This window comes from Pteropus medius, unplaced genomic scaffold (assembly GCF_902729225.1).
Source record: "Pteropus medius unplaced genomic scaffold, Ma_sr-lr_union100, whole genome shotgun sequence".
In the NCBI taxonomy this organism is placed as follows: Eukaryota; Metazoa; Chordata; class Mammalia; order Chiroptera; family Pteropodidae; genus Pteropus; species Pteropus medius.
Window position 1 is genome coordinate 166,458 of NW_024350397.1, and position 27,920 is coordinate 194,377.

At 35.6% G+C, this 27,920-nt stretch overlaps 1 protein-coding gene and 1 pseudogene across 1 annotated transcript; one reads left to right on the plus strand and one right to left on the minus strand.

Moving 5' to 3' along the window:
* The first annotated feature begins 13 nt into the window (after window positions 1-13).
* Window positions 14-27,920, plus strand: RAB18 (RAB18, member RAS oncogene family). The gene is made up of 7 exons (XM_039839670.1): window positions 14-221; window positions 4,345-4,400; window positions 16,389-16,450; window positions 21,393-21,465; window positions 22,605-22,723; window positions 22,798-22,864; window positions 25,990-27,920. The coding sequence occupies exons 1-7, from the start codon at window positions 154-156 to the stop codon at window positions 26,160-26,162; spliced, it is 618 nt and encodes a 205-aa protein (XP_039695604.1). The 5' UTR covers window positions 14-153; the 3' UTR covers window positions 26,163-27,920.
* LOC120584151 (uncharacterized) lies at window positions 2,073-2,191 on the minus strand (annotated as a pseudogene).

The following is a 27,920-nucleotide window of genomic DNA, read 5'->3' on the forward strand; positions in this document are numbered from 1 at the left end:
CTACCTGAAGGCGGAAATGGGGAGTCCGGGGCTTCTGCAACCTAAAGCCGTGTAAAAAGGTGGCAGTCGCCGAGCAGCGCGCATGCGCGAGCAGCTCTCCCTGGGAAAGAGAGTCAGACCGGGCGGCTGGGCTCGGAGCGGAGCAGGGTCAGGATGGACGAGGACGTGCTGACCACCCTGAAGATCCTCATCATTGGCGAGAGTGGCGTGGGCAAGTCCAGGTGAGGCGGGTCTGCGGGCGGTGATGGAGCGGCGGGGCTCTTTCTGCCTCCGTGGCCGCGGTCTCCTGGGCCGCGACGAGAACGGTAAACGGCGGCGGCCGGGCGCGGGCCGGCCTGGGGCGGGCTCGGCTCGCGCGCTCCGGCCCCTCCGCCGCGCGGTGCTGCCGCCCCTGCCCCCCGCGCTGGCCTGCTTCACGGCCTCTGCCAGGCCCGAGTCTCCGGGGTGGTTTTCCCCGTCGTCGCTCAAGTTAAAAAAAAAAAAAAAGAAAAAAAAAGAGGAATTCCGAGGGCCGCCACTTGGCCGGCCGGTTTGCTGCGGGAGAGCATAGGGCGTGGCGGGCGGGTTGGAGCCCAAGTCGGGCCGAGGGCGAGGCCTCGTCTGGGGGCCTCGTCTGGGAGCCTCGGGGTTCAGGCGAGCTGTCATCCCGCTAGTTAAGAGTTGTCTCTTTGGGGTTTCTGTCGGGCTTTTCCTAAATACGTAATGTTCTCTACTGGAAGTTCATGACATTCCTTAGATCACATTCCTGGCCTATTTTGGTGCACCCTGTTGCCCCTGCTTTTATGGTTTGATTTTGTTTTGTTTATATAAGTCAACTGTGAAAGAGCTTGTTGGTCTTCCACTTGAATAATTCACTTTGGTCTAAGGTGCCAGAGTTTAAGCTGTGGACCACCTTTTAAAATATGGGTAATTGTTAGTTCTCATTCTGCTACCTCAAATAGAGGTAAAAAGACAAAAGTGGCATTGTGCCTTTCCTTTCTTGGGGGAAAATAATATTGACAATAGAGTTGCGTCTTAGGTAAGACGTGGAGCTCGGTGGGTGTTGAAAGAGGGTAGTGATTTCATCCAGGTCTTAGAACAGAACAAAGTTCTCCGGGTGAAGTTATGCATATTATGAGTAGGTTATAGGCTATCATGATCTTTAAACAATATTCGTATTCTAGAATCTGAAAACAATTTTGCATTTTAGCTATACCTCTGATAAACTTATCTTTAAAATCGCTTCATAAAGTCTTAATTTTTTTAGATGCTTAAGGATTCGAAATCTCATTCTGTAATATGTTATGAAATTTTATATATTTTAAAAGTTTGACAACATATTTTCACAGTTTTCCTCATTTAATGTTCTCTGGGTATATTGGAGTAAGGGATTTGCACATAAGAAGAAATAAATTAATGAAGCGCTGTGGGCTGCCAGTTGTGTGACCGTGATCATTGCAAAATTTTAACTCCTTTATCTGTTTCAAGGAAAGATTTCATTTAAAGAGAAAGTTGGCTTATTTTTCTAGCTAAATATATATTATTGTAAATGTAATAAAGTATGGAAAATAACCCAGAGTACGTATCTTCTGGATCTGAAGAGAATAAATGACTACTAAAATAGAAGCATATGCTTTTTAAGGTAGTTAGTACAAAAACAACACGTATATAACCTTAAAGGGTTGTTCTAACCAGAAGTTTATTACTATTTCTTTCTAGATCTAGCTTTCGTGAAAGTGAGATGTCACTTGTGTTGTTGAGAAATCATTGCACAACAAAGGATATCTTAACTAAGTAGTGGGTTTTTTTTCCAGTTTATTTCACATCCTTAGAGTGTAATGAGCATGTGTGTTAGCAACCAGGAGATTGGGATTATGAAACGAGTGCTGCCAGTTGTGTGACCTTGTGTGTGGTACTTGACCACTCTGGGCTTTCATTTCTTCTTTTGAAAAATGAGGTTGCAGTAGAAATCTCTCAGATCCTATTTAATGTTTGTTTGTTTGTTAGTTTGTTTAAGGAGAGGCAACTCTTGGTTGACCTCACAGAATGCAAGGACCTCATCAGCTTACAATCCCTTATTTTTTTATTTTTTACACCTACAGCACCTGGTCTTCCTTGGTGGTCTCCCATCCAAGTACTAACCAGGCCCGACCCTGCTTAGCATCCAAGATCAGATGGGATAGGGCTTGTTCAGGGCAGCATGGCGGTAGACACATCCAATTTAATGTTAAATGTATAAGATTCTTTGATTCCATGGTGAAGAAGTTGCAAAGTGTTTCAGAAACTGGAAGGAATTATAGAGATCTTCTATTACATAAATTGCTGTCCCTCCTATGTTCCTATATCCCCAACCTTTTTGTCTAATTTTGTGTAAATTAATAAATGCAGATTAGTTATAATCACACTTTATTATAAATTCGGTCTTCTCTTAAGAGAATGGTGGTAGTTACTCCTTCCATCTGTAGCTATTCATGGAAAGGTTTTTGCACTTTTAACTTTGAAAATATGGAAGTTTAAATATACATCCTTTAGAGCAGTGGTTCTTAATCATTTTCAGTTTGTGGATTCCTTTCACTATCCAATAGAGAAGTGGACTCTGCCTAGAAAAATGCATGTGTAGAATTTAGAATACATTTTGAGCAACCAGTGTATCCCTGGCTAAGATCTGCTGACTTACACTGAGTCTGCATTAAAATTTGTTGCTTTGCACCATACATTCCCTGCCTTTCCTGACAAAGTATCATTGATGACATTGTAGTAAGGGTTAACAATTATGTAAGAAAAACCCTTGGCTCAGTGTTTGGCACATTGTCAATGTTCAGTAGATAATAGTCAATTCTGTTGTTTTTATTTTTATTATTATTTAGGCATCGTTGTTACTACTATATAAAGTTATGTTAACCTATGTTTTTGTAATAATGTTTTCTGAAATGACCAAGTATAGATACATTCCTTTTTTATTCTTAAATTATGGTTGACTGAAATTTTTAGTGAAATTTTCACTTTATTAATTTAAAGTTTTCTGTTGGAGAGAGAAGAAAAATTTAGGTAGTCTTTTAAGATTCTTCTTAGTACTCTCACCTAACTCAAGTTGAAAGTAAATAAAAGTAGTTATAGTCAAGTGGATTCAGTGTTAAGTAGAAAAATCTACAGATTGACTTTCTGTTTTACTTTTTGTGGTGCTGGTTTTATGGTAAACACAAGAAAGCAAAACCAAGGAAAGGCAAATTAATCCTTCAAATACCGTCAATGATACTGGGTTTGGGAACTCTCAGGAGGCCACTCTGTTTTGCAGTATACTCTGTACAAAAACAAGCAAACGGAAAACTAACAGCAGTAATTACAACCTATAGAAATATTTTTCTGCAGCTCAGACGTCTGATAGCTATTGCCTTGACTTCATTAATGCAAACAGGTCACTAGAACAGTCTTATCCAACTTTTAGAAGATAATGAGGGAAGATTGATTAATTTTATAAATCCAGGACTTTAACACAAGCTTAGATTTTATTTTTGAAGAACTTCAAATAGCTGGCACTTCTGCCTCATATTTAATAAAATAATTCTGGGAGATGCAAAATCTTGGAGTACTTTTCTGGTGTCTTTTGCTTTCATTTCACCCCTTCCTTTTTAGTTTCTTTACCATTTCCTAGGTTAAGGCCTTCGTTAATCTCTTACCATAACCATGGCAGTTGTCTTCTGTTGATTCTCCTGCATTTTTTTTTTGCTGGCATTAACTTTTCAAAATGTAAAGCAGTACTTGCCATTTCTTTCTTTAAAAGCCTTCAGTAGCTGCCTATTGCTTTCGTAATTTCACACACCCTGCAAAGCATTTGCCAGAGTATACTCTGGGCATCATGTGATCTTTCTACCTTTACTCTTCAATAGTTTATCTTTTTGTCTCATTTAGGTAGTCATTTTCCATGTTACAAATGCTAGACACCTCTCTGTTTTCACTTGAATTCAGAGTGGATTACACATCAGATTGAAAAAATAATAATTTGTTGCAGTCTAAGAGACGTATTTTCCCCCCTTTCATTCGCGTAAAGCATGACACGTTGGTAATATTTTCTCAGAAGGATATAACAATTTAAAAAAAAAAGGCGTAAACATTTTCACACTTTGGGGAGCATGGGGAATATGTTTTCTAGTAAACTACTTGCTTTTGGGAGTCTTTAAGTACCTTTCCAATAATTAATTCCTCTATAGATAACCTGCACTGAGGCACTGTTTAGGGGACAGACCTACCTCAGCTATTCTTAGATGCATCTAATTTGTGACAAAATCTAACAATCATGAACACATTTATCAAATGATTAGAAAGAAAAGTCATATTTCTAATCTGTCTTTTTAACCTCTCTTTTAGCCTGCTCTTGAGGTTCACAGATGATACTTTTGACCCAGAACTTGCAGCAACAATAGGTAAGTCTATGTTTAAAATTTTACTAGAAACTCTAGGTCATTCTTTGCCTTTAGGCTGTTAAATTTAACTCCCTCGACCCTCCTCTCATCACCCCATTGCTTCCGTGTCTGTTGAAATCTTACTTGTCTTGCGCGGCCTAACTTTGGTGTCATTAAATTTCTGAGGCCTCAGTAGATCTTACCAAGCAAAGTTAACTTCCTTAGCTGTTGTCTCACGGCACTTTGTTAACACTGTGAGTGTTATGATTATCTGCAAACACAGTTTCTTTCCTGTACTGTGGATTGTCTTTTATTTAGCAGCATCCAGTTATCTGAACATGTATTGTATGCCAGGCAATGTCCTAAGAGGTGGGGTTATAATGATGGATAACACAGACTTGGTCTCTATTATCATGGGCCTAACTGTATCACCTAACAATAGAATGTGTTAATTTTGTTCTTTTAGCATTTGCTACAGGATCTGGAATACTCAACATACTCATCAATATTAGTAAAGATTGTTAGGAGCAGCGATACCTAAATGCCTTTTTAAAATGAAATATAGAAAACCCGATAGTGGTTTAAAAATGAAATTTAGTTTTCCTGAGAGTGGTTTGCCTCACCAACTTCTTAGAGTATATGAGACGATAGAGCTAAATATTCTGGTGTCATATTTGAGGAGTAGACGGCAATACACAGGTGTGAAGAGACAGCTTGCAGTAGTTGGAAGAGCTGAGTCAGCAGTACAGTTGTCTGGGCTCTGCCTCGAACTGGTTGTGATCTTGAGCAAGGCGTTTAACTTCATTGCCTTCATCTGTAAATTGAGCAGTTTTGGTGAGAGAGAATACATTTTTCTTCCAGTTCTAAAATTTCATGAGTTGATGAGTAGAATGTAGTAAAAATGATTCGAGAATTCAGTGAGGAAGAGTTCTTGGTTTCTTTCTATCAACATGAACTCATAATACCTCTAAATATTTCATAAATTATATCAGGCATTACTTAGCTTTTGTGCGACATGTAAACATTTACAGATTTAGTCTGTTGTGTGAAAGAGAATTATGTAAAACAGTAGTAACTCATCCATTTTAATTTGGCTTTGGTATGTTATTTGCTTCTTTAAAAAAAATATTAGTTGTAAAAGTTTATTTTGCTCATAACATGCTTAGTAGTAGATAATGAGTGGAAGAATAGTAACTGGCAGGAAAATAAACTTGCCTAGAGTTAAAGTTTTATTAAGAGAATGATCTTATGTTATAATATATTGCTATCTACCTTCATTTCAAGCGGAAATAGAATCTGGGGACTTGCAGAATGACAGGTCATGTGTTGGCCTTATTACTAAAAAGGCTTTGTCTGCTTTAAAAACAGATATTAAGATTGTGGCATACTGCTGAGAATATACATAAATTTGTACCCCAAACAGGTCCCGGGTCTAAAAAGTATCTTTTACATTTAGGTTTCAGATTATTTTCTGCCTTTGGTTATAACCAGTATACAGGAGTTTGTAAAATGAAAACAATTAGCTCAATTGTTAATGGCTTTGTGAAAATTAGTGTTTTGTGGAAAATTGATATTTTCCCTCACAGTAAAATAGTAGAGAAAGCACACCTTTATCTTTCAGTAATATGGTGAGACACGTAAATTTGTCTTGTAGAAAATATTCTTTAAAGATGATTGCTAAATTTAGGTTTTGAAGATGGTACTTTAAAGTTGACATTTCTTCTTTTGTTTTCTGGCAGTTAGCCAATAACAACAAAGAGAGGGGAAAAACTAAAACACAAACCCATATTTCTCTAAACTAGAAGACAGCTAAAACCCTAGACCACGAAATAGATGGCATTGCTGCCAAAAGCAGTGGAGGTTCATTTAAGCAGACTGGACGTGGGAAGAAGGTAGAGCGAAGATACCACAGCTGCAGAGCTTGGCACCAGCAAGAGATGCTTTATACAGTTGAGGGCCCACCCTGACGTGAAAAACCCAAATCCCTTGTTTGCAAAAGCAAAATCAGTTTCTTGAGCTAATGCCAGGAGTTTCTCTGCACTTGGTTTGATTGTAAGAATTTGGGGAGATGAAGCCAAACAAGGACTTATACAAGTAAGCTACTTTTGCGATTGTGTCTGTAGCAGTAGGGGAGGAGCTGTGCCTTTGCCTTGTGACAGACCTCAAGGCTACTTGTCTGCACTGGCTGGTGAGAAATAAAAAACTAAACGATATCTTGTAGAATCTTGAATTAAGAAAAAGTATTGGCGGTCCAGAACTGGAGCCACTCTGGCTTTCTGCATGACCGTCTTATAAAATACCTTGTTCAGGAAAACCTCATCTCCTTCAAAGATGGGAAATCAAAAGGAATCCAGCTCAGCTCAAGGCCACTACCACCATTCAAGAATCAAAAAGAATCAGAAAAAAAACAAATACAAAGGAGAAATCAAGAATACTCACCAGAAAAATATTGCTATAAAGAAGATGAAGGGAAGAGATAGTGCGACTACATGAGAAAATGCAGCGTAAGGTTATTGAGTAGAAAAAAAACAAGTAAGATGATAAAATAAAACCAAAACTGAAATGAAGGTGAAATTGGAAGGATCACAAGGACCAATGAGACTTGGAAAACACAGTAAAGGACATAGAAGCTAGAAATGGACTAAATGGGTAAAATTGACCAAAATGAATAAAAATGTTCAAACATATTAGAAATAGGTAGATATGGAAATCAGAAAAAGAGATCCAACATATGCATCTTTGAGTCTCAGAAGAAACATAATGAAACACAACAAATTATTTAAAGATATAATTCAAGATAACATTTCTAACATAAAAATGAACACACAGAATCACAAGAATTTTTTTGATCAGGTTTTTTGTTCCATGGAAGTGTTTATAAAAAGGTATTAAGATTTCTTTTTCTGCTATGACAAGGCCATGTAATGGTACTTAATCAGGTACTTAGCCGAGACACATAATCAACTGCATAGATAGAACTGGTTGAAATTTAAGCATTGAGAATAGATCCTTGTGGAAGTAATTGTACTAACTTTGTGTAATTTGATTAAATAGGCAAAATTTGCTTTATTTTCAAGTTTTTAAAATCTGTTTTAGGTAGTCATTGAATATAAGAGTGCTTTAAGTAAAAGTTTTTTCAAATTAAAATATAGAAAATTTGAAACTAGTTCTCTACTTAAGACAGGCTCAGAACCTATTTCTTAATCTGTAGGACTTATAATTGTTAAAATATAAGAAAATTTTTTGAGGGTGGTTATTCGAGGGTCGTTCCACTAAAGTTAGACAAATTTTGGTTGTTATTGGTTGATGATTTTTATCGGTGATTCTTATCACTTCCTTGGTAAGCTTTTAAAAAATACCCATGACTGTGCACTCATATTACCAATTAGGCTTCTAAGGGCAGAGACCAAATCTGTTCCTTCTATAAGTTACCTTATAGTTTAGACTTACTTATCAAAGATAATTTAATTAAAATGGAAAGTAGTGTGAGTTTATACTTGTTTGATTCCATAATATAGACTTATTAAAAATATTTGGAAATAAGGGACAATTCAAAGAAAAATATAACTTTTATTTTATATAATTTCATTCAAATAAACATTTTAATTAGAATAAAGTGATAAAAATGGCACTAGCATTTCTTTATTTAGAATGATGCAAATGGCAAATGCTTCATCATAGTTAAGTAGTTTCTTTTTTCTATTTTACCTAGAGGTTTTCTTAGGAAAGGTTGTGGGGTTTTTTTCATATGCCCTTTTGGCATTAATGGTTGATAGACTTTTTTAATACTGAAATATTACTTTTCTCAATAAGTCTTCGCTCATATTGTTTGACATTTCTGGATTCTGTTGACTAATATTTTAGAAATTTTACGTCTATTTTTATACAGAAGATGGTCTCTGCTTTTTTGTATTTTTTTTAAAAATCAGGATTTGGTATTAAAGTTGTACTGGTTTATAAAACAAAGGAGCTTTCCATCTTTTTAAGTTGTCTTTTCTAGCTTCAATATTACTGGAATTATGTGTTCTTTAAAGGTTACATTTCACCTGTGAGTCAGCCTGATCCTGTTCCCTTTACCATTCTAGCTTCTTTAGGTTTTCTCTTACTTAAAACAGTTTTGGGTGTGTTACTGGGAAAGCATCTCAACTTATCTCTTAAGTTAGTCGCACATAGTATTCTTTTAAACTCTTCATTAACTGTGCTTATGCTCTCCTCTCATTTCTAAGCTTGTATATTTTATTTTATTTTAGTCTTTTTCTAAGGAATGCATCTTTTATTGTTTGGGGAATTGCTTTATTTTTCTCTCGCCTTTCTACTTTTAGTTTGTTAGTTTCTTAAGGTGAGTATTAACTTTCCTTATTTTAGTCTTATTCTTTAATAAAGATGTACTCTGAGAACAAGTTTTGCTGTGCTTTGATATTGTGTGTGGTGTGTTCGAATGTTCAGTTTGAACATTTAAAATCTTTGATTTAGGAATGTGATTTTTAATTTCCAGGCCCTCTTTGTTGTTGTTTTATTTGTTATTTATTGGAAATAATTCCTCTTAGGTATCAGAGCACTTATCACATTTATCGTTAACACTTTTTAAATTGTTTCTAAACTCAGATTTGGGGATTTAATTCATAATTTATAACTCATAATTTTGTTCTCCATTGGATACTTAAGACTTTCATAGTATCTCTTTTGATGCCTCATTCCTTGCTGTCCTCTTGTGCCCCCTCTCACACACTGAAAAAGCACATAAAGCAAGAATGTATATGTTCCTTGATAAGTTAAACTTACTGATCTAGACTTTTAGTGAAGCACCTCAGGCTAAACTGAGCCTCATAAGTTCTAACTTGGTTTTCTTTTAATCACATCACAGTAATACAATTGAACAATAAGAAGGATCAAACAGATTTGAACAGAATGTCAAAGATGTTAAACAAGAGAAGCAACATAATGAAATATATCAGTAAGTTAAGTGTGAATAGGTCCAATTCTCGTAATAATTCTGATGTCAGATGGAGTTGAAGAGTGCTTAAAACAAATAAAGATCGAGAATAAAGGGATGGGTCAGGCAAATGCAAACAATACAAAAGCAGAGATGGTAATGTAATATAAGTTAGGGTGGAATTTAAAGTTTATACATTAGACAGAATAAAATAGGATATTATATAATGATGAAAAGTCTAGTAAATTAACAAAGCATCATAGCAGTCATAAACAAGTACATACCGAATATGGAAGCTATATATATAAGCGATAAGCAGAATCCGTAAGAGAAGAATTTGATTAAAATAGTTATATCAGGAGATTCATTATATCTCTTTCATAATTAGATACATCCAGAAGACACGAATAAGGCTATAGGGAAATAGAATAACACCATCAACAAATCTTTTGAATAAAAAACTCATTACTTTAAAAGCCCATGGAGCAATGTCATAAAATCAATCTTGGACTAGGCATCAAAGTAAATCTTAAATAGAAAAGAAGCAGGAATTTTATAATAATGTTCTCTGATAACTCTTTCAGAAAATATTTTTGACCTATTTTGTTGCTAGCATATGCGTTGATAACAATATTTAAAAAATCATATAGTAAAATTGATCTGTTTTTGGCATAGTTATTTGAATTTTAAAATATCTATTATAACACACGTGTGTATGGTCATATTACCACCACAGCTCGGATGCCAAACAGTTCCATCATCCCGAAAAAGTACCTAGTGCTATTCCTTGTTAGCCACATTTTTCCCCTGCCTTTAACCCCTGGCAACCTCTGATTGGTCCTTTTCACAACAGTTTTGTTTTTCTGAGAATGTCATATAAATGGGACAATGTAGTATGTAATGTTTTCAGACTGAGTTTTTTCACTTAGCATATATGCCTTTGAGCGACATCCAAGTTGCATGTCATTAGTTTTTGTGTTATTGTTGCTGATTTGTAGTCCATTGTATGGACGTTTTAGAGTTGTTTTATCCATTCACTCCATTGTAAGACATTTGGGTTGTTTACAATTTTGGGTGATTACAAATAGACCAGTTTGTTGAATATTTTCATTTTTCTGGGTTGTATGGCAAATGCATGTTTAACTTTGGAAAACAGTTTGGCCATTTTTAATAAAGTATCATTTTACATTCCCACCAGCAGTATAAAAGTTCCTGTTCTTCCACATCCTCACCTGTTATACTTAGTATGATAAGCCTTTTCAATTTTAACAATTCTTATAGGAGTGTATTGATAAGTCATTGTGGTTTAATATGCATTCTCTAATGACCAATGATGTGGAGTATCTTTTAAAGTGCTTATATAGCACATGTACACATGTAGGTACATACATACACACATCACATGTATATGCATGTGAGTGAAGTGTCCATTCAGATCTTTTGTTCATTTCTTAATTGGGTTTTTTCTTTTCTCATTGTTGAATTTTGAGAGTTCTTTAATATATACTGCATATCAGTCTCTTATTAGATGATTTATGCTTTGCAAATATTTTCCTCCCAGTCCATAGCTCCTCTTGTCATTAACAATATATTTCTAAGAGCAGAACTTTTTTATTTTGACGAAATCCAGTTTATCATTTTTTTTCTTTTATGGATGACGATTTCATTGTGTATCTTTGTCTAACAGAAGGTCGCAGTGATTTTCTATGTTTTCTTCTAGAAGTTGTACACTTTAGTGTGTTACATTAGGTATGTATTTCATTTTGAATCAGTTTTAGGTCATTTTGGGGAAAATTGACCTCTTAATACTGAATCTTGTGATCACTGAACAAGTTACATCTTTCCATTGATTTACATCTTTTAAAATTTCTCTCAAGTGTTTTGTTACAGGTCTTTCACATCTTTTGCTAAATTCAGCCTTACGTATTTCATAGATTTTTATGTAAAATGGTATTTAGATCTTTTTTCAATTTCCCTTTGTTGTTAATATATAGAAATAAACTTGATTTTTCAAAACATTTATTTTATAACCTCCAACCTTGCTAAACTTGCTTGTTAGTTCCAGGAGATTTTTTTTTTTACCCCCATAAAATCCATTGGATTTCTACATCCTTCTTTTCCAATCCGGATGCCTTTTATTTCTTGTCTTATTACTCTGGCTAAAAATATTCGATACATTGTTGAATACAAGTCATGAGAGCTGATACCCTTTTTTTGTTCCTGGTATTAAGGGGGAAACATTCAGTCTTTACCATTAGCTGTAAATGTTAGCTGTAAATTTTTCATGTTTATCAGATTAAAGAAGTTCACTTTTGTTCCTAGTTTGCTGAAAGGTTTTATTAGGAATGCATGTTGAATTTTGTTTATTGCTTTTTCTGCATTTGTTGAGTTGATCTTGTGAAGTTTCCTTTTAGTTTAATGAAGTGCACATTGATTTTTTTCTCAATATTAAGTCAAACTTTAATTTCTGGGATAACCCCACTTGGCTGTGATGTGTTGTTCTTTTATAAATATTTTGTACATCTTTACATGTATTTTTAAATTTTTGTTTAGGATTTTCATCTATGTTCATGGAGGATATTATTCTGTAGTTTTTTTTTAATTGCAGTGTCTGTCTGGTGTTGGTATCAGGGTAATGTAGAACTCAGAATGATGGAAGGAAGTATTCATCTTAAATTCTTGGAAGAGTTCGTTTAGAATGGATTATTATTTAAGTATTCAGTAGAATTCATTCTGGCACTGGAATTTTTTTTTTTTTCTTTGAAGGAAAAACTGTGGATTCAAGTTCTTTAATAGATATAGACTCTCCAGATACCTATTTGTTTATTTTTTAATGTGGTAAAATATGCATAATATAAAATTTACCATTTTAACCATTTTTAAATGTGCACTTCATTGGCATTAAGTACATTCACATGGTTTTGTAACCATCACCACTGTTCATTTCTAGAACCTTTTCATCACCTCATGCAGAAACTCTGTACCAATATAAAATGACTCCCTCTCCACTCTCCTCTCAGTCTCTGATAATGTTTATTCTGTTTTCCGTCTCTGTGAATTTGCCTCTTCTGAGTACCTCATATAAGTACAATATTTCACTTAAAATGTGTTTATGGTTCATCCATATAGTAATATATGTAAGAATTTCGTTCCATTTTATGGCTGAATAACGTTCCATTCTATGCGTGTGCCTCATTTTTTTATCCATTTCTTTTGGGTTCCTGGACCCAATTCCAATTCATGTGAAGGGGGGTTTCCCATGCCACCAGCTGGATCAATTCCGACATGATCTAAGTGGAGATAGCATCAGATCCCACAGGGTAAGGAGTCAGTCCTATCAGACTGCCACTCCCCTCACCCCAAACCCCCACTTCAGATGCCAGTTGAAGTCCCACGTTGTCACCTGTGTTTCTGACTGGCTGGCTGTCAATCAGAGGTTCCCTCGAGTCCCTCCTCTGATTCATTTAATTTTCTAGAGCAGCTCACAGAACTCAGACATTTTACTTACTAGATCACTGGTTTAATATAAAAAGATGTAACTCAGGAAAGGCAGATGGAAGAGATGCACAGGGCAAGGTATGTGGGGAGGGGGCAGAGCTTCCGTGCCCTCTCCAGGTATGCCTCCCTTCCTGAACCTCCATGTGCTCACCAGCCTGGAAGCTCTTCTAGCCCCCTTCTTTGGACGTGATTAATTAAATCACTGGCCATTGTTGACTGAGTCAAGCTCCAGCCCTTCTCCCCGTAGAGGTGGGGGGTGGGAGTAAAAGTTCCAAACTTCTAATCACAAGGTTGGGTCCCCTGACAGCAAGCTCCCATCTGTAGGTGGAGTCTAAAAGCCACTTCATTAACATTTCTGTAAAAAAGCTGTTGGAGTTTTTACAGGGATTGTGTTGAATCTGTAGATTGCTTTGGGTAGTGTTGTATCTTAAAAATATTAAGTCTTCAACTCGTGAACACAGCATGTCTTTTTACTTATTTATGCCTTCTTTAATTTCTTTCAGCAGTGTTTGTAGTTTTCAGTGTATAAGTCTTAAACTTCCTTGGCTAAATTTATTCCTAAGTATTTTACTTGTTTTTGATGTTACCATAATTGGGATTTTTTTTTTAATCCTCTTTTTGGATTGTTTATTGCTAGTTTATAGACATGCAACTGATTTTTGTGTGTTGATTTTGTATCCTACAACTTTACTGAATTCATTTATTCTTCAGTTCTTTTATGTGTATGAGTGGAATAGAATCATTGGATTTTCTAAATATAAGAGTTTTCAGAACAGACATAAATTTACTTCTCCCTTTTATTTCCTTTTTCTTTCTTAATTGTTCAGGCTAGAACTTCCAGTACCCTGTAGAATAGAAGTGGTGACAGTAGGCATTTTTGTTTTGTTCTTTATCTGAGGGGAAAGGCTTCCATGTTGGCAAGTGCGTGGAGATTCTGGGAGGATAGCATGCTTGGAGAGGGCATGGAAGCTCTGTGCCCCTTCCCGCATACTCACCCTGTGCATCTCTTCCATCTGGCTGTTCCTAGGTTGTATCCTTTTAAAATAAAAGGATAATTTAGTAAATAAACTTTCTCTGAGTTCTGTGAGCTGATATCACAAATTAATCGAATCAAGGAGGGGATCATGGGAATCTCTGATTTGCAGCCATTTTGTCAAAAGCACTGGTAACTTGGATTTGCAATTGGCATTTGAAATGGCGGCCTTGTGGGACCTAGCACTTACTCTGTGGGGTCTGACTCTAACTCTAGGTATAGTATCAGAACTGGATTGAATTGTAGGACATGCAGCTGGTGTTCCCGGAGAGTTGGTGAATTGCTTGTTATGGGAAAAACAACCACATATCTGGTGACAAAAGTAGTCAGTGTTGTAGTAGAGTAGAAGAGAAACACAGGAGTGTTTTTTCCTAGACATTCTGCTTCTATTATGAGCTCCTTGTCTCCACGTGAGGAGGTCGAAAGGATAGTTAAATCTAGTAAGAAGGTGGCGAGTTTAAATTTATCAAAAAGATTTCCACCAGTGAAGACAAATTAACAGTCACCTGCAAAACAGAGGAGCCAGGTTTGGTGACAAAGCAGTTTGAGCACATGAGAGCTAAAAAGCTGAGTGTCAGCACGTGAGAGTCACTAGAGGAAATAAGGGAAGACGAGTGGGGACTTGAGTCTGGATCCGGATGAGATGCCCTTTCAGGCCACCTGTGCCTGTTGGCTTGGAAGGTAGGACTTTGGTGAGCAGTGTTTCCTGAGGGTATTCTCTGTAACTTTAAGATCTGATGTCATAGAAGAATAACTCGAAGACAGTTACAGACATGCAAATTATACATATAACAGAGACAGTCATTAGACTGTCCACAAACAGGCAAAAACAGGAAATTGTGAAAGAGAAGGAGATTGGGGGAGGGGAGGAAAACAACCATTCTGGGAACAGGGAGTTTCTTTTCAAGGGCAGAGTAAATTAGCTGGTAGCTGGCAAAAGGCCAGTTTGTTCTTGAGTGTACTGTATGGGGTTGTTAAGGAAAAAAAAGTTCTTTACTCTGAAAAGCCTTGAGAATTTAGCTATAGAATACCTATGACAAGCTATCGCTATGTAATGTCTAGCAATGGTCTTCATTTAGTATCCTTACTGAGTCAGAACCATTTTCCTCATCTAAATTTTCTTTGTTTTCTAAAACAATATGAATAAAATGTAAATAATTTCATATTTTTATGTAGTGTGGCATAACATATATATATTTTTTTATCTAGACCTAGTGAATACAAGATTATTTAATGGATTTTTTTCTTGTATTTTTGGCTGCAAAAAAACTTTATACTTAGGTTTTCTTTTGACTGTGTAATTGGCACTGGCTTTTAACTTTGTTGCCTGTCATTCTAGGCATAGCTTTATCAACTCCTTATCACTCTAGCCCAAAAGAACAAACTTTTTTTAATCTTTGGCATACAGGAGACTTGGCATAATGCACATTTTGAAATGTGTTTTTATTACCTAATTTGTATATGTAATGGATCGCCAAAAATCAGGCAAGAATAACTGATATATTTCCTTGTTGGTTACAGGTGTTCTAAGAATTTAGTATATGAGGGTGTTGTTCATCTTAGCTGCTGCTTTTCTGAATTAATTGTGACAAGCTAATAAGATCTTTTGAAAGTTTCTTTCCAAGCTTCTTGAGTTAATGTTTTCCCTCTGGCCAGTGGGGTAGACTGTATATTATTTTTGATACTCTTTAAAGACATGTGGGCAGTTACTGTTCATTTAAGCCAGATGGCATGTGTCAGCTCCTTTTCCTGGAAAGGGAGAGGTTTTTGGGGGGAGGGTGGGGTTGCTCTAGTAAAACCTTATTTGACTTCTTATAACTTCTCTTAACATAAATTAGTACTAATAGAAGAGTTTCACAGAACTTTGAGCACCCCTCTTATGAACATTCTTAGAGGGCCAGGCACAAATGTTTTCGTATGTAAATTCTCATTTTGAAATTTTGCAGTAGCAAGATCTTTGATGAGGTTATATAAAACTAGTACAGTTTTATAGGATAAAAACAAAACAAAGAATTCATAAGACAAGGCGTGAGTGGCCCTTTTGTATTTTATTAGTCTTCCAAGTTGCCTGTATTCAGAATCTGAGTTGGAGGGTCTGTGGGCAGCGCTCTCGATGATAGTGTATAGATGCTTAGGGAGCCCCTGAAAATTGTCCCCATCCGCTGTCATCCATACGTACATACTCTTCTCTCCATTAGCACTGTGAATTCTAGCTCTTGGCTTTTAATGTGTGTGTGCATAGTCAATCACCGGTGGCCTTACATTGAATGTTGTTTTTTCAAAAAAATTTTTCTTTTTTCAAGAAGCACCAGTAGGTGAGTGTTCAAATTCTACAAGCATCTGGTTTTCATTTATCCTGATTAAATCCGAAGCTGCTGAACTTTAATGGCACGTTTTTTTAATCTTTGCATCCATAACTCTAAGAACTTGGGGTGTGAATTTGGGCATTTGATAATGTGGCTTTTCTCTTTTCTGGTTTTCTTGGTAATTGATTTTAAAACTATATCTTACTGGGATTCTTATCAAAATTTTCATTTTTTTCAAGGTGTTGACTTTAAGGTGAAAACAATTTCAGTGGATGGAAATAAGGCTAAACTTGCAATATGGGTAAGAGTTTTTAAAATGTATTTGTATAAATATTAAACTCATACTTTTTAAAGAAGTATAAATTGATGTATGTAGTGTTCTAGAGGTGAACAAACAACTTGTATCAAATAACTTAGGAGATTTGATGTTTATTAAAGAATAAAAAATAGTTAACATCTTAAAATTGGGTAATTAGGCCTATTGTATTTAAATTTGAAAAGTATATCATCCTTTCAGAATATTTAAAACCAGAACAAGGTATCAAAAAAAAATCATCTTGCCTACCAGAGAGAATCACTGTTATTGAATGTGTTTCTTTAAAGTTTTAAAAAGACAGCTTAGACTGAACTAACACTAAAGGAAGTTGTTGGGGAGAAGGGAAATGAAGTGATACTTAGGAAAAAAACTTGTTTTTCACATTTGTTGGTATAAATATTTATAAAATTTGAGTTTGCCAACTTTGGATTTATTTTTTAACACTGATGCCTAGTCTTTACTGGCTTTTTTAAATTTGCCTGCGAACCCAACCATTCTGATCCACTTTGCTCTACTAACTAGACCTCTTCATGGTAATGACGAATAGGTAGCGTTTGCTGTCAAACACACCCAAGTGTCTATATTTGTCTGCCTGTCTCTATCTTTCTCTCTCTCTCTGTCTCTGTCTCTGTCTCTCTCTCTCTCTCTCTCTCCTTCCTTCCTTCCTTCCTTCCTTCCTTCCTTCCTTCCATCCTTCCTTCCTTCCTTCCTTTCCTCTTTCCCTTTCCTTCTTCCTTTCTTTTCTTTTCTTTTCTTTTTTCTTTTCTTTTCTTTTTTCTTTTCTTTTCTTTTCTTTTCTTTTCGTTTTCTTTCTATCTGTCATATCAGTTTATCTAAATATGACTACTAATATATTAAATATATATTACATATGTAATTTATAAAAATGTATTTTATGTTCAATTTTTATGATAATTATATAAATATATTTTTATAACATGATAATGTTAGAACTGGTCAGCAGTCATCGAATTGAGACATACTTCATCATGTTAGTTATTTATTAAGTGCTATCTGGGCGTCAGTTACAGATTGAAACCACAAGTGTTCATGTCTTGTACGATCTCATCCATCTTCTTGGCATTCTCGGAATGGCACACTATTCCTAACAAACATTTTATTTCAAATAACAAGTACTTATATAAGTGTGTCTAATATTTTCCTGTGAATTTTTTTCTAAATACACTACTTTACATGATTGGTGGCCTATTCGCCTGCTCCCCAAAATTTATTTAATATCAATCAGTACAGCAATGCCTAACAGAAAATTTGAAAAATGTTGGACTAGGCCATAGTAAAATGTATTGAACAGTTTAAGAATGTTGGCTGCTTTTTGTACAAAAGGCAGGCCTGATTTTCCATATGCTTTTTATGGTTGGTTTGTCACCTATTTCTGAAAGATACAGATCAGAGTAGGATCTAAGGCTTGCTCGTTGCTCTGAGATCTTTCATACCGAGGTTGTTCATTAACTTTATAATTCCTGCCTAATAAGGCTGGCAGATAGTTTTGAAGTGACATTTTTATTATTTAAAGAAGAGAGGTTTCCCCCTGACTATAAGGATAATACAGGCATATTTTAAAAAAAGATCATTGGAACAGTAACAAATAAATAGAGAAGAAAATTCATCTCTAATCATTGTCTACATTTTAGTTAACAGTCTTTACCTATTGTGCATACTGCTAAACATATGTATGTGCAGTTTTTCAAAGAAAAGGATTCTGTCTTAAGTTTTTCACCTGTTTGTTCTCCGCCCCCCACACACTTTTCACACTGTACATTTTTATGTGTCAATGAATGTAGAGGTACATCAGCTTAAGTGGCCACCTATATTCCATCTTATAGCTACATCTTAATTTATTCAACCCTTAGTGAAAGATATTTACGTTGTTATTAGTATTTCATGAAGATCAATGGTGCCCTGATGAGCATCCTAATTTATACATCCTATGTACCCTTGTCCAGTTACTTTAGGGTGTATACCTGGATGTAGGATGTTGGCTCAAAGAATGTGAAGATTTAATGTTGATATATATGAAACAGGTTGAAAAAACACATTTATTGATTAAATTTTTAATGAATTTTCTTTTTATGTACTCTGCCCATTCTATATTAGCATTCATCTTTTTCATGATTAAATCTTTATATTAAAAATACTAGCTTTTTGTCAAATGCTAATTTTTTTCACTGTCATTGTCTTTTAAATCCTAAAGGCGACTGTATGTTAATGTTTGTGTGTGTGTGTGTGTGTGTGTGTGTGTGTGTGTGTGTGTTTCTTTTTTCCAGTTTGTCATTTACCTTCAAATCTTGTTCAGGATGAGTGTGTGTGTGTCTGGGGAGTTGGGGGTCAGAGGAGAGATTTTCTCACCAAACTAAGGTTTTAGTATATGGTCAGATCAGTTCCTTTCTCACGGCATCTGGGTGTCATCATATTTAGCAGGACCTTCTCACTCAGTATCAGAAATATATGAATCCATAGTTTCCTCTCGTTCTTCTGTGGTTTTATTTATATCAATAAAATCAGTTCCTCTCCCACCAGGAAGACCTTCTAGGATCAGTCAAGTGAATAATCGATTATAGCCCTGCCCCCACTGCCTCCTGAAAGTACCGTGTACATGTCATGAACTACTTAGCTCCTCTAAGGTTTTTCTCTGTATCCTTCCCTCACTTCCATTTTCTATCATTTCTCCTTTCTAGGTCCTTTCTAACCCTTTACACGTTTCTGTCTTCAATAATCTCTTCTTTTCATCTCCCATCAGAAAATAAAACCACAGGATAAAAGATAATAAGCTCATGTCTTTTATATTACAAAGACGTCATTACACTTACCAAAATCTAACTTCTGACTAAGCATATAAATTTTATAGTTCAGTACTATGGCACAAGGTTTTTTGCCCAAATTATACCTACTTAAACATTTTTTATAGGTGAATCAAAAGATTCTAAGACTTTAAACAGTGACCTGATTAAATATTCATGTGTGAAGTTCATAATCACATGCAATATTTTAACAGTAAAACATTTTTTGTTGTAGTCTGTACCTTCAAAACATTGGGTTTTATGCATATTTTAACAGGAATTGCAGTTCTAATTTTTGTGTTAGGTTTCTTCAGAGCAGTTTTTGAAGTTGATCTCAATAAAGACCATAGGGAACAAAATTTATATTCAAATCTTTCTGCTAGTTCTGGAAATTATGAAAGTGTGGATTTTTTTACTATGCAAGTAGAATGACTTTTTTCCCATTATAACAAAATCTTGGGACAAAAATGTTTTATTTTGGTCCTTGCCCTGACCTAATCATATTGCCAAAATTATAATCCCAGTAAGATAGCAAGTGCACTTTATGCAACTTTTAGTTTATATTGTTTTGCGTAAACATGCAGTTGAATAATTTTAAATATCAGAGGCAGGTTTTGTAAGAAACTTTGAGGCAAAGAGAATTTTGGTAAAGAGAAAAATCATTTTTTATCTCATAAATGTATCTGTGTAGAAAGTTTTGTTTTAATGTTGTTACTTTTCACTTCAACATGGTAGGAGTCCGGGCAGTTTCTGTAGCCGTGAGAACCTGGAAGCAAAGACGTTCTGCACTTAGCAAGCTTATCTGTGGAAGAGTTGTGGATGCGCAGAGTGGTTTAAGTTGAAAGCTATTTTCCTGTTTCTCTTTTGAGTCAGAAATTACCTCATACACTCTCTTCCTATTGTTCTTTTCTTAAAGTATCCTCTGCTTTGGCCAGGCTAAGCAACTAGGTATTGCTGGATCCCATCACTGCTGGTTTAAAATTCCTCTCCAATCTTATAAACCTCTTAGAGGTTATTAACACTTTTTATATCAAAAGAAGCTTCTGTTTGCCCTGTAGCTAAACTCAACATTTACAACCATGGGACTGGTAGTTAAGTTGACATTTGATATTATGTCTTTACTTTTTTTTTTAGAAAAGGTTATTTTACATTAGCAGGCTGCAAACTTTTTCTTAAAAGGCTTGGTAGTAAATATGTAGCACAATACTAAGGTGGGCCATATGGCAGTATGTAAGTGAATGGTTCTGGCTGTGTTCCAGTAAAACTTAATTTAATAAAACCTTATAAAATAAAACAGGTAGTGGGCTGAGGCAGTAGATTGCCAACTGCTGCTTTGCAAAGTCTTAGGTACCTTCAAGTCATAGTCCAAGGGTGGTAGAAAGGAGACAGAAGGAACCAGGCCCTGAAGTAGAGACTTGTTAATTCATTTTTCCCAATAAAAGTTGGACAGCTATCTTTAGCTAGGCGCTGGGGTTAAATTGATGATTAAACAGAAAAGATCCCTTACTCATGAAATTTAGATTTCCTAGCTAGTATACACCTTGTGTTCATCACCCCTATGTGAAGCAGTAATAAGGAGTGGATGGGTTTTATGTATTTTCCCAAAAGAAGATACATGGATAGACAACACTTTAAAAAGTCTAACCTAAAGTTGCTTACCTTAAAATAAGACACTCTTGTAAATTCTCTTTAAATTAGTGGTTCTCAGCCTTGATTTTATGTTAGAATCATCTGGTAAGATGTTAAAACTTCTGTTGTTCCCTAGACCAGTTAAATCAAAATCTTTGGCGATTGGATCCAGGCATTGGTATTTTTCATTTCCCAGGAAATTTCATTGTGTAGCTAGAGTTGAGAACCACGGCTTTCAATGAAATGGGTTTTATGTGTGATAAAAATCTTAAAACCAAAGCGGTAGAAAATCTGCACTTAGTTGCCTTTTCCTAGAAATGAGGTGGTTTTTAATTTTATTTAATGTAAGAGAATGCATCTTATTTAAATTTCAAGTTTTAAATGAGCTCGTGCATTAATATTTTAATAATGCTGTTCGACTTTCTACTTTTAAATTAGTTTTTTGAATGTCTGTCATTCGTACTTTGTTTTATTTAATAGTAACTGATTGTCACTTTTAGGATACTGCTGGCCAAGAGAGGTTCAGAACATTAACTCCTAGCTATTATAGAGGTGCACAGGGTGTTATATTAGGTAAGGTTTTACTTTAATATAATGTTTAAAGAATATTATTAATTACTGGAAATTTTGATTTGCCTTGTCTGTGAAGGTCAATACATTTTTGTTTTATTTTTCTCTAGGGCTCCTTTTATGTAACTTGAAGTTGTATTAATTTTATTTAATATCAATGAATATTTAAACTTTAAAAAAAAATTTTCAGCCCTTTGTCTAATATTTAAAAAATAAAGATCAGACTAATTTATTTGGTTTAAAAGCACATATTGATGAGCACATAACTGAGGATTAATCCACATATAGTTCGTCTGTTTTAGAGTAATACCAGAAACTAATCTTCAGTTAGCAGCATGTTAATATACTTGCAGTTTATAAAGGAAGAAGACTATTGCTTAGTGGAATCTGTTTTACCAGTCCTGAAAAAATAGCACAAAGCACTTAACACTGTTGATTCATAATCACACAAAATTTAAAAACCAGATATAGATTCTCAATGTAATTTGTTGGAAAGTATTTTTTTCTTAATGCTCCTGGTAAAGTGTTTAAAATGAGTATTGATCAGTTGTAGGGAGATTTTTTTTTATATCATAACTTCTGAGGCTTTGGTTTTATTTTTGTTAATTCGACAATGATTCTTATTGTTTGGGTTTTGGCATCTCCTACGTTTATAAAACACTATAATTGTTTTTATTATTATAATGCAGAATAAGATGAAAGTGATAACAGAGGAAGGCAGTTTTTCAAAGTTGCAAATTCTGGTTCTTGTAAGCAACAAATTAATAGGCTCATAGATGTTTAAATTCATGTAAAATTTCTTGGTGTTTTGCCCCAGATTTTAATCTAAACACTTTGGTTTTTTAACAGACCTTTTTTGTTTTTAAGAATGGAGATAGCTGTTTTGCCTAAATTAATTTTCAGTTATCACACAGGATATGATTTCTTTCACAGTGTGTGTTAATAAAATTAAAGCATGCAAATGTGTTTTCTTATATGTTTGTTTCTTCCATCTGGATCAGTAGACACTGATTGTTAAGCATCAGAGGCTTAATAAAACTTTGCTTATATAGTAATGTTAGTTCTTATTTGCATATGAGAAATATAATGCCATCGCTTCTTATTTTTAATGTTTATTTAATAAATGACTCTTTTTACTTCAGTTTATGATGTCACAAGAAGAGACACCTTCGTTAAACTGGATAATTGGTTAAATGAATTGGAAACATACTGCACGAGAAATGACATAGTGAACATGCTAGTTGGAAATAAAATTGATAAGGTAAGAAGTTAGGCACTTAGCATTTTGGTTCTATATTTTGGTAGCTTTTGTTAATCTTTGCATTTATCTTTTAGGAAAACCGTGAAGTGGATAGAAATGAAGGCCTGAAATTTGCACGAAAGCATTCCATGTTATTTATAGGTAGGTGTGTGAATATTTATCCTTTCATTATTCATGTGGAATTTAAAATAGAGTTTTTGCTGAATTTTTCTCCTTATGAATTATAAGAAATACATATTTAGTTCATGGTTGTCTTGTGCTATAACATCTAACTGTAGAATCAGGTTCTTCATTTTTCTTCCGTATGAAAAAGGAGGGAATCACGTTATATGAAGTCGTACGGAACACAGTCTCATCATTCCTTTCGCTACGCAACAGCATTCGGTCAAGCCAGGCACCCAGTGCTGAGGTGGTACTTGCTAGTCCATGTGCCAGCGGCAGTGGCACCGCCAGAGAGCTTGCTAGAAATGCTTCATTTCCAGCCCTAACCCAGATTTTATGAATTAGAGTCTGCATTTTAACAAGATCTTCATGTGATGTGTGTGCACATTAATACTTCAGAAGCATGGTAGAGCAGGGTTTGGCCAAGTACAGCATGGGCCACATTTGGCCCCATCATTGTGCTAGAACACAGCCCATCCAGTCACCTACAGACTGGGGCTGCTTTTGTGCGTCATGGCAGAGTTCTGTAGTTACAGCGGAAACCATATGGCCTACAAAGCCTACAATCTTTACTCTCTGGCCCTGTGCAAAAAAAAGTTTGCTGACCCCTCATCTAGAAAAATGGACTGTGTCAGAAACACCTGGGGAGCTTTTAAAAATTATAGGTCTCTGGGCCTTATCACAAGTCTGAAAGAGGCTTGGAAGGCAGTATATAAAAATGCCCTATTCTGATGTGAAGCCAGCCTTAGCTACTCCATGGTGTTAGAGCCTCTCAGGAATCAGGAAATGGATTTGGGAGAGCATCATAAGTGGGATGGTATAAGTGGAAGGTATAGAGAATTTTAGAAAGGAACTGAGGACCTACTACCTCTCCTGCTTACTTGCTGGGTGTCCTTCATTTATAAACATTCAATCAATATTTATTGAACACTGAGGATATAATAGTGAACAAAATGAACAAATTCCTTGCCCTCATGGAGCTTACGTTCTAGTGTGAGAAACAGATAAATACGTACGTAATGCTGTGAAAGAAGTTAAACATTGTAAAGAGAGAAGATGACCAGGGTGGGAGCTGATTAGAAAGTTCTTCAAGGCAATGCCATTTGAACAAGAATCTCTCATATGAAGATCTAGAGGGAGCATCTCAGCCTGAAAGAATAGCAAGTATTTCCTGAGGTGAGAACTAGTTTAGTGTGTTTAAGAAACAGGAAGAAAGCTTGTGGGCTGGAGCAGTGGATGTCGGGGGAAAGCATGGTGATGATGGGAGATGAGATTTTAAAAGGTCACATTGGACTTGACATTATGTATGGTTAAGAAATGGATTTTATTCTAAGCACAGTAACAAGCAAGCGAATAGTGCTTTGACTTGATATTCTTTAAAAAAAAAAATGACCTCGTGTAGAAAATGGTCCATGAGAAGCAGAAGTAATAGGCTAGTTATTCTTTTATAATGGCCCAGATGAATGATGCTGGTGACTGACTACAGCAGCAGTGACGGGTGGTGGAAAGTTGGCAGATCCGGGACATAGTTTTGATGGTAAAGCCCACAGGCAGTGATGATAGACTGAGTGTGGAGAATAAAGAAAGAGAAGAATCAATGATAACTCCAGGTTTTTGGCATGGGAAACTAGGTGGATTGTGCTGCCGTTAACAAGAATGGGGACAATTGCGATAAGAATGGGTTTAGGGAGGGGAGTAGGGAATCAAGAATTCTGTTTAGACATAAGAATGATTCATCTTTCAGATAACCAGTGGACGTGCTGGTCATTGGCATTTAGGTAGCATTTAATGCCATGGGGTCAGAGTGATCACTGCAGGAAAAGCTTGATAGAAAATGGCTGAAGGTCAAGCCCTAGGTGCTGCAACCATTAGAAGTCAGCAGAAAGAGGCGGTGCCAGCAAATAAGGCAGCAAATGACATGCCAGTGAGGGGGAAATACCAGGGGTGTTCAGTGTTCTGGAAGTCAGGTGAACAAAGTACTTAAAGAAACAGAGTGATTGGCCGTGTCACATGCTGCAAGATGTCAGATTAGATGAGGACCTTGGACTTGACAAGATAGTTTCAATGGGGCGGTGGGAACAAAGGCCTAATGAGAGTAATTTGAAGAAAGAATGTGAGATAATAAAGTGGAAACAGCTTGTGTAGATAACTGTACAATTTTGCTTTGAAAGAATGGTGAAACTGGGTGGCTGCTAGAAGAGCACGTGGCCTGGAGGGCCAGTCAGTTGGTTGGTTAGTTAGTTAATAGGATGGACAATAATTTTGGCAGGCTTTTAAGCTGATCGGTATGATCCAAGAGAGAGGGCATGTGATCCTTCATGAATGAGAAGGGATGGGATCCCATGATCTGGCTAGGAAAGGGGATGGCCTGAGGTAGCAGCAGAGGTAGGTCATCCCTTGTAACAGGAGTGAAGGCAGAGCATGAGGATACATCTGCAGGGAAGTTGGTAAATCTGTTAGTGGGATTGTCAGTAGTTCTTGCCAGCTTGCTTCTGTTTTTTTCTCAACATAAAACTAGATGACAGATGAGAGATAAGAGTTTTAAAATGAAGGACTAAAACAGTCATCTCAGGCAGTGAAAAAGGTAATCTCTAGGAAAGTGTGGACTTGGGGATCAAGACAAAGTGCCCACATGAGTTTCATGAGCATACATGTAAAATGGAACCAGTGTCCATAGTTGTATACTATTTATCCAACTCCCTGTAGCTGCTTGTTAACAGACATGAAACAGCCAGATTGATTGTTTAACCTGGAGTTCACTTTCTTTACAATAAAATAGGAAGAATACCGGTTTGGGGGAGCTAATTTTAATAACTAACTGAAAAATTAAGGCAAGAACTTGGGCATAATATTTGAGTAGGACTTTATAATTTACAGTTCTGTCACAGATCTTGGGCTTACATACCACTGTCCTTATGGATAGAATTTACAAAGCTCAACTTTGAGAGGTGGGGGAAGTTTACTAATATTAAACCTATGGGGGAAATTGTTGATTCGGCTCTTTATATATTGTCAGCTGATATTTATGCCATATAGTTTCCTTGCAAAAACATAGAAGTACTACCAGAAAAGAATATACTATGATCTCTCTCCTTGAATTTCAGAGGCAAGTGCAAAAACCTGTGACGGTGTACAATGCGCCTTTGAGGAACTTGTTGAAAAGATCATTCAGACACCCGGACTGTGGGAAAGTGAGAACCAGAATAAAGGAGTGAAACTGTCATATAAGGAGGAAGGCCATGGAGGAGCCTGTGGAGGTTATTGTTCTCTGTTATAAACTCTGGGAAACGCCACCTCTTGCATATTTGATCAGATAGTGACATCTTTCTGTATATGAACTCTTTACTGCTATTTTAGGGACCTTGCGGTTTGCACATACTTGTTTCGTATCATGGCAGTAAATATTTGCAAGAAATTCCACTCACCGGCTTTCCCAGGTAAAATGTTCTGGTATGCATGCACAGTTTGCAATCTGCAGTTTTTTATGTAACATAAAATAGGTGTACCTTTATGAGTACATTTGATTTTATGATTTACATGTATCATGTGATTTAAAAAAAATCCACCTATCTAGTATATGCCAATAACAAACTCTACTTTTGGTCTCCTTTTTTGCTTAAATACTCCTATCAATTACTGAATCAATTTGTATGTAGAACTCCTAGAACCACTGGGAGATATACAGGTATCATCAAACCTGGCAGATTTCTTCAAGAATAACAAAGCATGATTCCACAGCTTTCCTAGGATGTTCGCTGACAGATTCTCTTTTACTACTAAGCAAAATTCTCTTTACAGGATGTAGTCCAGGCCAATTTATAATTAAATCTATTTGTTCTGATGATGCTTCTAAAATAGCATTGATATGTTAAAGAAGTTTGGTCTTTTTAATTTACTTCAATGAGTAGCTGAGTTGCTTAACTAGAGTTTTAATTCTGTGATATGTACATTGGATTCATGATCCTTTGTTCAGTGTTTTTAGTTATGTTCAACAGAATGGCAATAAGGTTTCCTGTTTTGGTTACGGAAGGACACTAATAGTGTATTTATGTGGCTCATGTTAGTACTTACCACTTTTAAAAACAACACCTTGTTTCATAAATGTTGGTGGTGTTTGTCCAGGTACCTCAATTAGCTTACGTATCGTTTATGAATATCTATCTTATGACTTCCGTAAATGGCTTATATGATACTCAAAAACCTATGTCTGTGTTTTGAGGGTTGGGAAAAAAGAACACTAAATGACAATTTGAGAAAGGCATATTGCTTCCAGATTTTGATGTGTTTGGGAAAATGCTGTTGCAATGAAAACTTGGTAATTTACTGTAACAGTAGTCAATAATTTATCAAAACCACCTTGTACAGACTAATAAATCTTTTCCACAGTATTCAGTTTTCTAACCTCTTGTTGTTATATATTGTATATTTTTTCACTCATATGTTATTTAATTTACATTGATCTCTGCTATTTAAGCCCCCAAATAAGTAATCTGTCTTCTAGGCAGGTCTCTATAATACCCTCAGTAAGATTCTGATATAATTTCTTGGCAGTTTGTTTTCTATATACACTTACAGATGATAAACATTTTTATGGGTCACCTATGCAATACACGTGATAATGGATTTACTTGGGTTCTTTGTGAAATGTCCATCTTCGCGTGAGAAAACCTCACGTTCTACTTGGCTCACACTTTAGTTAGACATGTGATTGAAAGTTTTATTCAGTGTGTATGTTTTTACCAAGTATAAAACATTTACTACTTTAATGTTGAGGAAAGGTAGCCAACACGTCTACTTCCAGTTTGTGTTATGTTAAAACTATAAATTTGTATATTTATGTAGTGTCTTTATTGCAAGAAATTTCTGTTTATTGCTTTTTGCTCCTTAGGCTATATAATAACCTTTCTGTGTCTTGATTTGGTCTGAATTTGGATACATATGAGTCACTTAACTCAGTGATAAAAGCTAATTTTGTTTGACTTATATTGTAACCTTTTATAGAGTTTTTGAATAAATATAGCCTGCTTTCCTGAAA